The following is a 13,340-nucleotide window of genomic DNA, read 5'->3' as shown; positions in this document are numbered from 1 at the left end:
AAGACATTTTTTTTTTTTTTTTTGGTTTGGTTTTCCCCTCAGAACAATAACTAAAGCATAGAAGGAAGGCTAAAATAGCAACAGAACTCTATAATTCTGCTCTACTTTATCTTACGGAACCGGCGTAATGTTAGACAAAGACGCATATACAAAAATTGTTTCGTAATTTCGTAGGTTGTCACAAGTTTTTCATTGCCTAGTGTTGGGTTTCACTTTACTAATATGTCGATAAAATTAAATTTACTTACAATTAATGTCGATAATTTTTTTTTTACAAGATTTCTTTTTGTAGGATGCAATTATCTTCTTCTTGATGAAAGGAGACTCTGTCTCTGATAGGTAAGTATCTAACCATTTTTGGATTATATTGTCTGGTTTATATTAGTTTGGAGCTGCAGCTCACATTCAGGAAGGAAAGAAAATAGCCAACTGTTATCGTTTCATCGGTAAGTATTTTGTAATATTCGAATTTATTTATGATGTCATCCGCCGTGCACTGGTGTCGATCGACGTGCCGTGCAAATTGGAACCGCCGGGTCTAAGCCGCACAGACGGTAAGAGGCCCGATGGGCTCACGCCATAGACATAGAAAAGAGTATGGACTGGAAATACCTACAGAAAAAACGTGCCACTCTGTAAACATAAAATGGCGGTCTTTACTAGGGCTACAAGCTGTTTCAATACTAGGATTACCATACTCGTACCTACTAGATATAGCATTATACTTAAAAAAAATACGGCATACAAGTATTCATAAGAGAACAGAAAGGGAAAGTAAAAGGTAGGTAGGTGGTGTACTGTATCTTTCGTGTAAAACTTGTAAGTATTGTATGTTGTGTGCAATAAAGTATATTTGTATTTGTAAAGGAAGGTTTAGTCAAGATTTATCTAAGTCGCTTACACAAATCTATAACATTCATTACATTCTTTATTGGGCGCAGTTCGTATCAACCTGGAGTGTTGGAGTAGGAGTAAATAAGAACAGGAGGTAAAATGAAATATAAATTAGATCGTAAATCTGTTCATTAGCAAGTATTTATTATACACGTTATTAATTATGTACATTATATTTACAATAAATACAAATTTATTAATTTCTAAAGTGTCAATTTGTTTAGAAACTGTCTTTGTGACACCCTGTCACATTGATTTTTTTTTTCATTAAGTCGTTTGATCTTGAGGCGTGACTTGTTCAGCTTTTCTTTTAAATTTTTCATCTCGTCTTCTTGAACTGACTGAAATAAAGTTTAATAATAATGTTAAAATAGTGTATGTACAAAATAATCTATAAAAATAAAAGTAAAATATATCTGATTTAAGTGCTTTGTGCAGCTGGTTGAATTATACACTCTATATATGTATATCATGATAAAAATATAAAAAGAAAATTATTTGATATACCTTTTCATGTAAATCCAGTCGACACTTTTGGATTTAATATCTGAAATCAAAGATAATAATCATTTACTTATATAAAACGTGTACAACTCATAATTGTTTAGACATAAAACAACTACAGACTTAGTATATACTAAGTTTATTAAGTACATAATAATATGTAGTTGAATGATATATACAAATATCTTATCTATCTAGCCAGCAGTGAGATGATGCAGGCTAGGCTGAAATTTAAATATAAATTTAAACACCATTTCATCTGTCTGATCTATAATGTTCAATGTAGGAATAGCATCGTCTCGAAGACGCCTCCACTTTGAATTAGGAACACACATAAATGAATCCGCAGTAAAATGTTTCGAGCAAATACGGCTGTACTTATTTGGAATCCAATTTCGTCTATTAATGCGAATTATCCATTCTTTCTCTTTGTTATCGTCTACAGGAAATCTAAAAATTAAAAGTATCGATAATTTTAGTACATCACTATGGACAATCAACATAACCTCAAATCAATTCCGTATTCATCGATGAAACGTATAATATAATGGATATCTCAAATATTTTATGCTACAAATCTATTCAACAAAACATATTACTTTCCTAAAATTGTTCAGCAGTTCACATTTCACTAGAAAATTACAAAAAACTTACCGATGAAACGACAGAAGTTGTTGGCTATTTTCTTTTCTTCTTGAATGTGAGCTGCAGCCCCATACCACACAAGACATAATGTCACAGAGTCGAGACACTCAATTATTTGATATAAATAAAAGTTTCTTTCCATTTATTTGGAAAAATATTGTTAAATTATCACTTAAAACAATCTGAACACAAGACACTCGTAAACAAAGTTCACGCGACCGTGTCAAATAGTTCGGTAAATATAAGTAAAATCTTCTTATGTATGTTACTATGTATTTGGCCGAATTAAAATGAGTCCAATAGGTCCAAATGACATTTCATGTTGTGACAACCTCGGAAAAAATGAAGCAAAGAGCGAATCATTTGTCCTTTTCTCACTCATAGTTTGTGTCGTAAGCTAGAAGAGAGCCGGTTTATAGTTTCTGAATTCTTATTTTAGCCTTCCTTCTATGCTTTAGTTATTGTTCTGAGGTTTTCCCCGAAGGGTAAGGCAAAGGGAACTATGCCCATACAGCCATGTCTGACGTATTTTTTTTCTTGATGATTAATGAAATGATGAAAGGTGATGATGATGAAACCTAAGCCCCCACCCTCGGAGTAGACTCCTACTCCGAACCCCAAACGAATTAACTCAAAAGTCCGCATAAACTTTTGAGTTATGAAGCGGCTTCCTGACACGAAGCGAAAATAGGCAGATACACTTTGTTTATTGAATACTCCAATATAATAACACTCGCGAATGTCTTCCGACTAACTTAATGCGATCATTAACCACAAAACACCACTTTGTATTAATTATTTAGATTATTCAATGAAGAAAGCAACTGTCCCGTTCCCGCCTCCCGCCAAAAAGCCCTTTATCAAAGACAAGTAGTTATGATTGAGTCATGATAACTTTGTTCTATAACAAACCCGCCACGTTTGCCGCCACGCGAGTACAAAAGACGTTACGACGATAGTATATTTATCTCTTTTTAACTTATGACGGCTCACATGAGTGCGAAAGACAAAACCTATGTTTTTCTTTCGTCTTAAATACGTTCCGTCTATTCTATACAAGGTCTTTGTGATAACTAGACTTCCATAAAATGATTTTTATTAAAATACAACTTTCAGCTTATGATAATGGGACAAGTAAAGCTGAAGGATAACATTTATGAAACAAATAAAAGAGAAGGTGCAGGTCGTGTCGTATCGGGAGGTGAAGGTTTTGGCGGGAAGAAGAGAGGAATGGCGATTACTCCACCGACAAGAGCGCAGCTCTTAAATAGAGAGAGAGAAAGCTGAATAGTAATATTTTACAAGTCGGTTAATTATAGCAAATTTTCACTAAGATTTATTTTCGTCTAAAACTCCATTTAACGTTGATTTAACGAAACGATGTAATTTAAAATAGCAACTTTTACTCAATTCGTTCAAAAATTCACTTGATTACTATTTATTATTTATTTAATGAAAAAGTAACTCAATTTTTTTAAAGTTTTTTTTAACGTTTATATTCATATGTTATGGAACAAACAACTATATATTAAATATTTGCATTTATCTAATCTTAACTAAGAATTATTCAATAAAGAAAGGATTGTATTTTAACATTATTAGAATCGTAGTGACAATTCTAAACGAAAGTCAGCTGTGTCATGTCAAACGTCAAGTCAATCGTGCAAGGTCGCCAATCGATAGTGTTCGCTTTTTAAAAAAAAACATTTTCCAGCCAAATGATTCTCACGACCTCATCCATTATTCGAGGTATTGCTGCATTCGCGAAGCAAGCGTCAGTGCGAACACTTCACACTACCCAAATCGCTATGGCTCCGATCAAGGTAAGTCAAGGATTGTTATTGTTTGCGAATTACATAATAATTTATTACTGTCGGCTTATTTGATTCTTTTATTAAAAGGTTGGAGATACTATCCCATCAGTGGACCTGTTTGAGGATTCGCCGGCTAACAAAGTGAACTTGAAGGATCTGTCGTCGGGGAAGAAAGTGGTGTTGTTCGCAGTCCCCGGCGCCTTCACTCCAGGATGTTCCAAGACGCACTTGCCGGGCTACGTGGAGAAGGCGGACCAGTTGAAGTCGGAAGGCGTCGCGGAGATTGTGTGCGTGGCTGTCAATGACCCCTATGTGATGGCTGCATGGGGCCAGCAGCACAATACCAAGGGAAAGGTCAGTTATTTCTTTTATAAAAATATTTAAGGTTAGGTTATTATTTTCCTGGTAGCTCTGTTTTTGTAAGGTTAAATGTGTATCTAAACTCAATCCCTATTTATATTAAATGTATGTTATATTTCTTATCCTCCTAAGGCCCGGTTTTCCAGACACAATAGTTAAACAATGGGATTAGTACTACTAGTAGGGCCGTGGGCCTTAAGAGGCGGCGGCGGGGGTACTAGTACATCTAGATACATTTGTATCTAGATTGGAAAACTTAGAAATTTATACAGGGTTTTAGTGACATTGTAAAGAAAATTTTGAGGGATGATTCAGGCCACGATTCTGAGTAGACATCAGGTGGAATTGTCCATCACAAAATATAGAATTTAAAATAATTTAAAAAAACACAAAAGGCATGAATTTCTCAATGGAAAATTCCAGTAAGAATCCTCGTCTAAATCATCCCTCTTAGTATTTGTTTGTTATGTCTCTAACACCCTGTATAACTATAAATTTTATTCAATGTTTCTATTACCTTCATATTTTATTGGTTTTGTGTTAAAATACAAAACAAAACCATCTAGTTGGGTCATTTTATTTATTTCAATAAGTTCAATACAAAAAGACTTATATCATTTAAAAAACAATGTTGTTTACTTCCTTTTAATTATATAAGATACCTAGGTACCAAATTACATAAAACATGTGATAAGATGTTAGCAACAGTAGTTAATGAGTCCATTAAAATGGATGTATAGTTGGCCAGTAGAGGTGACCTATAGTTCATTTGATATTTAAATGATATCTGCTTCTTAATGAAGTGAACTCTACAAGTAAACAAGTATAGGCACTTAGATTGCATAATCATAATATTAGACTTATCATTCTTGATGTTTACAGTTCTCGAAAGAATTTGTAATTACAAAAGTAGAATTTATTATTGATTTAGGTTTCCTAGGCAGAGGCCCCTTTGGGGGTACAGGAGAGATACTTGTTATGTTAGGTTTAATTTCCATACTTTCTAGTCATTGAAAAATGTTTAATTCATATTTACATTTCCTTTAACTTTATTAATGTCTACACTAACCTACACGATTCAGTTACTATTTTGTATGCCTTTTCCTATAAATACATTCAAGGTTTCCATATCTGAAATCAAAATCAATAAAATGAAGGAAACAATATAAACTGTGTTCAATTGAAAGTTGTTGACATTGATGTATATGTATGTTCAGCTCTATATTTAATTACTTGCAATATTACTTTGAAAAGTGAATGGTTGATTATACCATGTTTTGCAGAATTCGTTCACCTGAAGTATTATTATATATTACTAATGTTTTATTTTTGGCTTGGTTGGTAGACTTTTGCCTCATATTTTTTTCTGTTTTGTTGAAGTCTCTGGAATCTAGATTTGAAAATGTTTATTTACCATTAGTGTTTAGCAACCTAAACCTCTATCATTGGTACCCTAACTTAGTAACTCTACTTGTCTCATGGATGTCATTCTTGCCATTAGCTCCGCATGCTGGCTGACCCCAGCGGGCAGTTCATCAAGGCTCTGGACCTGGGCACCAACTTGGCGCCACTTGGGGGCTTCCGTTCGAAGCGCTTCTCCATGGTCATCAACAACGCCAAGGTGGAGGAACTCAACGTCGAGCCCGACGGCACCGGCCTCTCCTGCTCCCTTGCAGACAAACTTAAAATTAAGAAGTAAAAACATAATTCAAATGTAGATCTAAGATTCCATTTTATCAATATTGAATTGTGATCTAACACCTACATAGCTTTAAACACGAACCTTGGACTATCAAAGCACTCTTTGTGATATCAAAAATCAATTATCTATGTAAAATATAACTTTATAAAGTACAATTTTGTTGTTTTGAAAAGATCATAATGTTGGCTGATCTGATATTGAGTTTTGATGTGATTTTTTGTGAATGTTTTGTTTTTAAGCTTTTTAGATTATATTACTTTGTACCTCAAGGTATTTTGTTTTAAATAATTATAGTTTTAATGCATGCATTAATGTCCTTGATTTGTTTTATTTATTTAGGTTCTTCGGTTCTTGCGTTGCCAACTTCAATTCTAATCTATTGATTACCTTTTACCTACTCTACGCTGCTAACATCTGCACTGTTTGAGTGTTTCTCTCCATTCCAATGCCAACGAAGTCAAAGGTGCATGTATAAGATAAGGGTGCATTCCACAGAAGTGGAGCTGCGTGGAGTTGAGTGGAGCAGAGCCGTGTCAATAGGTAGGTGTTTCCACTAAAGCTGCGCAGAGATGAGCGGCGCAGGGCTGAGTTGTGTAGCTGGGTGAAGTGGAGCCGAGCAGAGCTGAGACTAGCGGAGCGGAGCTGTGAAGTGGAGATGAAGCTGAACGGGGATGTGAATAAATTTTCCGCCTGACACCGCGTTACCTCTCGCAGCCCTGCTCCACCCCGCGCAACTCGGCGCATCCCCGCTCTATACCGCACAGCCCCGCTTCACCCCGCACAGCTCTACTAAGCTCGATACACCATACATTTTAATGTAAATGTTTCCACTGAATCGGAGCGGAGTGAGAAGTGTATTTTGAGCAATGTGATTGGTCAATTTTTATAAGTCTCTGCTCAGCTCCGCGCAGCTCAGCTTCTGTGGAAACGCACTCTAAGAGTAGTATCAGGCTTGTCAATCAAAATGGATTATTCTGTCTGGTCTGGTGCGTCCGTAAACGTATCTTAGAGACAGATTCTGAGATTTTTATCGACAGACAAGTTTCGGAAAAAAGAAAAGGGAAACGGAAATTGAATTTTCCCGGGCAGACTGTCAATCATTTCATTGTACGCAAAAATTTTGTTGCAAAATTCAATAACACAATCTAAAAAAAGAACTTACGGTGTGTTGTATAAGAAATAAGAAGGACCAAGTAAGAAACGGAACGTACACACCCGACAGCAGGACATCGATAACAGTGTGTTTGTTTGTGACATTTTTGTGATTAAATCATATACATGACAGAGATAGAGCTATACCAGAAAGCATAATGTGAATCCTTCTAACTTTTTTAAAAGTGTTATTTATCAGAAAATAATCTTTTAATTGTCAAATGTAAACCATGACCGTCCGTTTGTTTATTTACGAAAATATATAAAATAATGACTAAAAATAATAAAAATGTATAAGCAGGTGCAATATTGGGGCACTGTGTTTTTTGTGTGTGCATTGTTTTATTTAGTTAAAATAGTTTTTACGGAAATATTCGAGGATGAAAGCGCGGAAGTGGACGATTGGTTAGAGCAGAATGAACTGGGAGAATATAAGAAATTGTTCAGAGAATATGGTAAGTTTGTAGAGAAATAGTACATTAGTGTTTCTAGCGTATTGCTTCTACCCTCTTCCGAATTAATTATTATTATTTTTAAATAGAACTAGTATAAGAATATCTAGGTTCTGTTTTCAATATTTCGGCTTAAATATAGGTACCTAATTAATTGGGTACTTTAATGAAAATATAAAGTGTATTTGTAACGAAATTGAGGATTCGCATTAAGATATTTAACAACTGCTACTTACATTTCAAACATTATCTCATTGTCATTTGTTAAAAATTAAATTAAAACGATAAAATGGATTTTTAACATCCTACAAACGTTAACTGCATGTGAAATCCAAAGTTTTAGTCTCTAAAATATAATATTGATAAAAACAAAACTCTTTGAAAACCTACTTGAAAGTTACAATCTTAGTCTGATAAAGAGTATAGAAAGTCTACCAAGCAAATCCTTAATTATTTCATTTTATAACACTCAACTAGTCAATGTGGTGCTTTTTAGCCTAACCCTTACTTTATATACTATTTTATGCGGCGCCAAAAATAATGGTGGTTACCTACTATCAGATCAGTGGTTCCCAAACTTGTCTGGGCTATGACCCATCTAATACAAGTTTAATAAAAAGTCAGAAATTTATCTGTTACTAATACTAATATGAACTGTTCAAATAGCTGTTGGATCGACCAGTTGGTGTGACATTCTACAGGCAGAGCCCACTCTTATTACCTCATGACCCACCAGTGGTGCACCATAGGTTGTGAAACCCTGTACTAGATTATAAATAAATAACAATGCTTGTAATTTCGTACCTATATCTATCACAACTCAAAACATCCACATTTTTTTTTTCAAAACACAGTTTAAGATTTTACTTGTGATAGGGAAGCAGATAGAACTAAACTAGTACTACTAGCTAACTACTATTTGAACTGCCACATCTAACATTATGTCCAAAAGTTGTGTTAATTTTTAATTTCAATCATTCAACCAATTCCGATTTTCATGCATTAAATTTTTGTCATCAATCAAATGCCCTATTTGAATACTTACTTTAAACGGAAACTCAATAAAACTATCATCAGGACTATAAATTGGAATTTGTTTTCAACATACTTCTTAACAATCTAGCTCAAATCAAGATGACAGCCGGCTTGCTAATGCTTCTGACTAAGCTTCTTATAACAAAGTTAATTATTTTTTCTCGGTTCAGAACCTAATTAGAAAAGGCTCATTACGAAAATTTTGCCAAGAGAAGCTTGTATCAATATCGAAAGCTCCCGCGGGCGGCGGTTCCCATGACGTCGAACCACCCCCACTCCCCCGGCTGGAGGCGGCAGGAGGTGGGGGTGGCGGCACAGACCCCCACTCAGTCTAGCGCCGCTGCTCAGTCGTGCCGCAGCCGCCGCGCCGCGTGGACGTTACTTACTCTATGCATATCTTCACACATCACTTATTATGATCGCTTTTATTTTTCATGTGATAAAACCTATTTCTCTAATCAACTAATATACCCAAAACCACTAATAGAGCTCATTTCGTAAAACCGCCCGGTTATTGCAACTTTCGTCACCAAAGCGAGCATCCTTTGTACTCGATGTAAATAAGTTGTCGAGCGGTCTCTTATGTGTTAAAATCGCTCTGTATGAGCATTAATGTTCCACTGTCCCCGCGTTCATAAGCTAGACGTCAGCTTCGCTCCCGGGATGTGGCAGTTCGAGGATTCGGAAATATGCTCCATCGGGATGATCCACCCGTCGCACAGTCGGAACTCCGGCCTCTCCATGCTGTCCGGAGTATCGCAGTTCTCAGGTATCAATACAATTACTATTTCAGATTTATTCATCAAGCTAAGCGGACCCAGTGAAAAACGGGATATGCTATGGAGATGATTTATTCATCAAGCTACGCTCGCTATCTGCCGGAAGAACTGCAATCTAGATAAGTTTTACAGCCTAAGAATCGGTCCTATAGTCGTAAAGTTGGTAGTAAATCTGCCCCGATAAGCCCGTCGTTACCATCACGATAGCTGGGTATTATGAATTGAAAGCTCCAGGGTGAACATTCATGCTGAAGTTTACGATACCCACCGTATTGTATTGGTACACCCCACCACATTAAATAAACCATGGAATAATTTGAATCACTAAAGTAACCCCGCTCCTAGGCGTGTCAATAAAGTCGATTGTGGATGTTTCTTCTCATTATACGTACCCTTTTGTCTTGCTAAGCTGTTTATATATTCATGGGCTTCAGATATTGTGTAACATAGTATCGGTTGAGAGTGGGATAATCCGAAGCCATCGCTATCTGGTCTTAATATCAAAGGCCTTTGGAATTTAAACCCCTTTATGATACGGGCGTTTACACTGCGCCTTCGGGTGCCTTTGTAAATACGCGATATTTGACACACATCTGTGCATATTTGCAGGGACTTTGTAGGTATGAGCCTTGTATTCGGGCGCAATCGACCGACTATTAGAGGTACAACAAAACGCCTACAGTTCTGAATAGCTTTTACCTCTATAACTACCTAACGCTAAACACGAAACTTTGGAGCAGCGAAGTTTGATACCAAATATTAATGTCTCTTAGTTTTACCCGTATATTCTTGACTTTTTCTCTTTCTCTGAAACAAACAAAAAAAAACTGGGGCAGTAAAACTGGATTTTCAAGAGGATAAACTTGTACGCTCTTGGAAAAAAGTGATAAGCCAAAGAAAGTTGATTCGAATAATACTCTACTTAAAGTATAAGCAGCTTTTACTGCATAAAACTGAAGAAGTGGGGTACAAAATCCAACTGCAACTAGGGAATTCGCCAGGAGCACTCTTTGTAATCTCTGCGTGGTTCAAAGTAGTGACGGTGAGCGAATGGACGGATCGAGCTCAGTATGACATCCAATTTTTTTACTTACTATTAAAATTTACATTAGGTACTTACTATGCTTTTGTGCGCTTATTATAGATGAGAAAGTTATTTTGAGGAAACCCACATTCCCGAGAAATTGGTCTTGTTTTCATTCGGGTTGGAAGGTCAGGTAATGAACCGGAAACGGACCTGTCAAATCTTCAGGTTAGGAATGCCGACCCTGTAAAAACGGGATACCGCCAGGGAGATATTTTATATCAGTGTTGGTATCAGTATTGTTCTCTCTCTATTTAAGAGCTGCGCTCTTGTCGGTGGAGTAACCGCCGTTCCTCTCTTCTTCCCGCCAAAACCTTCACCTCCCGATACGACACGACCTGCACCTTCTCTTTTATTTGTTTCATAAATGTTATCCTAGGTCTACCCCTTCCTCTCTTCCCTTCAATTTTTCCTTCTATAATGTTTGTTATAAATGAATCGTGTCGTATCAATATTGTTAAGTGATGGAATATACACTAATATAGATCGATGTGATTTTTTGCACGGATGAAAATAGTCTGAGAGGAAATGTTCCTCACTTATTCTTCTTTGCGAGGGAAGTTTCTGGTAGAAGCTTGTTTCTAGATAGCGTACTTACTTAAAGTTATGCTTGCAATCTATGATAATGTCAATCAAAAAGTCGTCTATAATAAACGTGTCAGTCGCTCTTTATATAGAAGATATGAATGACGGACTACCAGCACAAGTATTTTTTGACCTTTAGTTTGGTTAGGACTAGGACATTACATTCGGAGGTCTTGTTCCGCGGTTGGCGGGCTACTACTTAATTATGTAGTCGTTACATGAGCAACGTCTGGGCTTTACCGGTTCAATAGTATCCCTAACACCAGGGGTGATGACGTCACCCCTATATAGGTTCTATGGATAAAGCCATTACTTGCTTGTATGCTGGTGTGAATTGACAGAGGGATAATGTCTTTTCGATTGTGATAAACCATTATATATTCATCATATCTGTCTTAGGACTCCGTATGAAGTGGCTGCAAGTCGCCTACTGATTGCTTGTAGCTCTGCCAACTACTTAGGGACTACGGGCGCGAATTTATGTATGTGTACAGCCACCCGCCTGCGCTTGTCACGTTGGCATGTGTTGAAGCCGTTCTCCAGATTGCGAGTGCGAGCGCCACTTGGACAAACTTGGACGTAATTCAAAAAGGTCACTGTCCACCAGACAATCGTGACGACGACGCGGGCGGCGCCCTTGTGCAGTCAGGGTTACTTTTGATAAACAACCTCACAGCTCTCATCGCTTTCTGGGTAATCTAGATCAAAGTTTTCTCTCTCAGCTTTCGCAATCTAGGAAAACACGAAGTTTTTCCGACAACCTTGACTTAGACACAAACAAGTCGTGATGGTCCCGCCTTGTATAACGTAGGATCGAATACCACTGCAGGCACCTATCGTGATGTCCGGATAAAACTCTCCGCTTTATTGAGAGGAAACTCCTATGGTTAATGGTAACTAACTATTTATATAGACTGTTAATATTGTGTGTTTTGTTTCGTAGTTGAATCGTACCGCAGTTTTGGCCAGAGTTTTCACTCAATTTCTTGTCCTTATTCTGTATCCCCTGAGGAGTACGCAGGAAGGACTGATCGCCAGGGGTTTGCCAGTATTTCAACTTCTTTTGCCATCTCCAAGTTACTTTACACCCCTAGGGAAATATCGTCCTTCTTTGTTTGTCTCGTATGAAGTTTTTATTGTGTTCATGTTCTTACATGAAACCATTTTACTTTTATTTGTATTGAAAGTCGAATCGTTCTATTTTGTATTGTACTTTGCCTAAACTAATAGGAAGGGTTTTCGGCTGAAAGCTAACATAAAATAAACAGCCTGCACGTCCAATAGAGGGGAAGCTTGGCACAAACTTCCCCACACCGATTAAAGTGGGTACGAAGCATACTGCTACCTAATGCTAATGACTCTTAGAGCATAAAATTTTATGGCGTGCCGCAGACACGACAGCCGATGTGTCCGTATCTATGCAAGTCCACAAGCTACAGTAATTACAGAGGCGCGACCAAAACTTGCCTCAAATTGTCCATCTGCAATAGCGCGTTGGACAGGCGCCAGCAACGGTGACGTCCGAAAACGTCGTAAAATGTCCGGAATTATTCCATAAAAAGGACTTGAAAAATTGTTCCGGCAAAATTGTTCCCGGCTGAAAAGCTGTGCTGAAGTTGCCTTATTTGATGCGCAGAAAACCAGGTCTTTACAAAGTGATGCATTGTTGCCTACGGCAAACTTTGTTTATTACAAGGCAGTAATGGATAAGTGGTTTCTAGGAGAGCGAATTATTGTAAACTATTCTTTACTAGTTGCATAAAACATTCATGAACGGCGAATACTTTCTATTAACTTTCTTTTAAAGGGTTTTATTTATTATACTTTCAGAATACTTAACTAACTTTGTGAAACTATGCTATTGCGCAATTTTCTGGATTCTTTTATTAAGAACTTTATTTTTACTTTTTAAAATAGGTACGTGTAGGCAGAAACTGAAAACAACTTGGCAAAGAAAACGCAAAAATACGTCTTTAAAAAGAACACTTAAGTTTACTAAGTATTTTGTAATGTTTTGAAAACAGTTTATTTCTGTATGCTTTTAATATTGTACAGAATAACGCGATACCATAGATACATACATAAAGTCAGGCTTGTTATCTCTATTGGGGTAGGCTGTGGCGCAAATCTTCAGAAGGCCAAAGTATATATAGTTAGATACATATTATATACCTACTTGTTTTACAGTGCACTGACGTGATCAGTAATTATTGCTATTGAAATACTGTTGCCAATCAATGCGGTACTGAACACAATAGATGATCTATACTCAGATATAATTCAAAGGGAATTATCCTTTGTTTATCCTTTGTGCTGTGGATTGCGACGGTAAAT

General features: G+C 36.7%; 2 protein-coding genes and 1 long non-coding RNA gene across 4 annotated transcripts in view; 2 read left to right on the top strand and 1 right to left on the bottom strand.

Annotated features, from left to right (window-relative positions):
* Positions 1 to 16: 16 nt before the first annotated feature.
* On the bottom strand, positions 17 to 2,883 carry LOC126368534 (uncharacterized). The gene is made up of 3 exons (XR_007566598.1): positions 2,053 to 2,883; positions 1,402 to 1,441; positions 17 to 1,235 (listed from the first exon to the last, which is right to left on the bottom strand). It is a non-coding gene; the product is annotated as an uncharacterized LOC126368534 (long non-coding RNA).
* Positions 2,884 to 3,683: 800 nt separating this feature from the next.
* Positions 3,684 to 6,188, top strand: LOC126368495 (peroxiredoxin-5, mitochondrial). Its single transcript, XM_050012519.1, has 3 exons — positions 3,684 to 3,866; positions 3,945 to 4,211; positions 5,719 to 6,188. The coding sequence occupies exons 1-3, from the start codon at positions 3,762 to 3,764 to the stop codon at positions 5,914 to 5,916; spliced, it is 570 nt and encodes a 189-aa protein (XP_049868476.1). The 5' UTR covers positions 3,684 to 3,761; the 3' UTR covers positions 5,917 to 6,188.
* Positions 6,189 to 6,382: 194 nt separating this feature from the next.
* Positions 6,383 to 13,340, top strand: part of LOC126368375 (apoptosis-resistant E3 ubiquitin protein ligase 1) — a 65,360-nt gene continuing 58,402 nt past the window's right edge. The window contains exon 1 of one of the 2 annotated variants that reach the window (XM_050012322.1): positions 6,383 to 7,526. In XM_050012322.1, the coding sequence (XP_049868279.1) occupies positions 7,361 to 7,526 (166 nt within the window). In that variant the 5' untranslated portion in view covers positions 6,383 to 7,360. Of the gene's footprint in view, positions 7,527 to 8,909; positions 9,328 to 13,340 lie in introns of those variants that run through there. The other variant, XM_050012323.1, reaches the window with a different exon arrangement.

Source organism: Pectinophora gossypiella, chromosome 7 (genome assembly GCF_024362695.1).
Source record: "Pectinophora gossypiella chromosome 7, ilPecGoss1.1, whole genome shotgun sequence".
In the NCBI taxonomy this organism is placed as follows: Eukaryota; Metazoa; Arthropoda; class Insecta; order Lepidoptera; family Gelechiidae; genus Pectinophora; species Pectinophora gossypiella.
The sequence above is the reverse complement of the archived record's forward strand: the minus strand, read 5'-3'. Positions and strand labels throughout refer to the sequence as shown.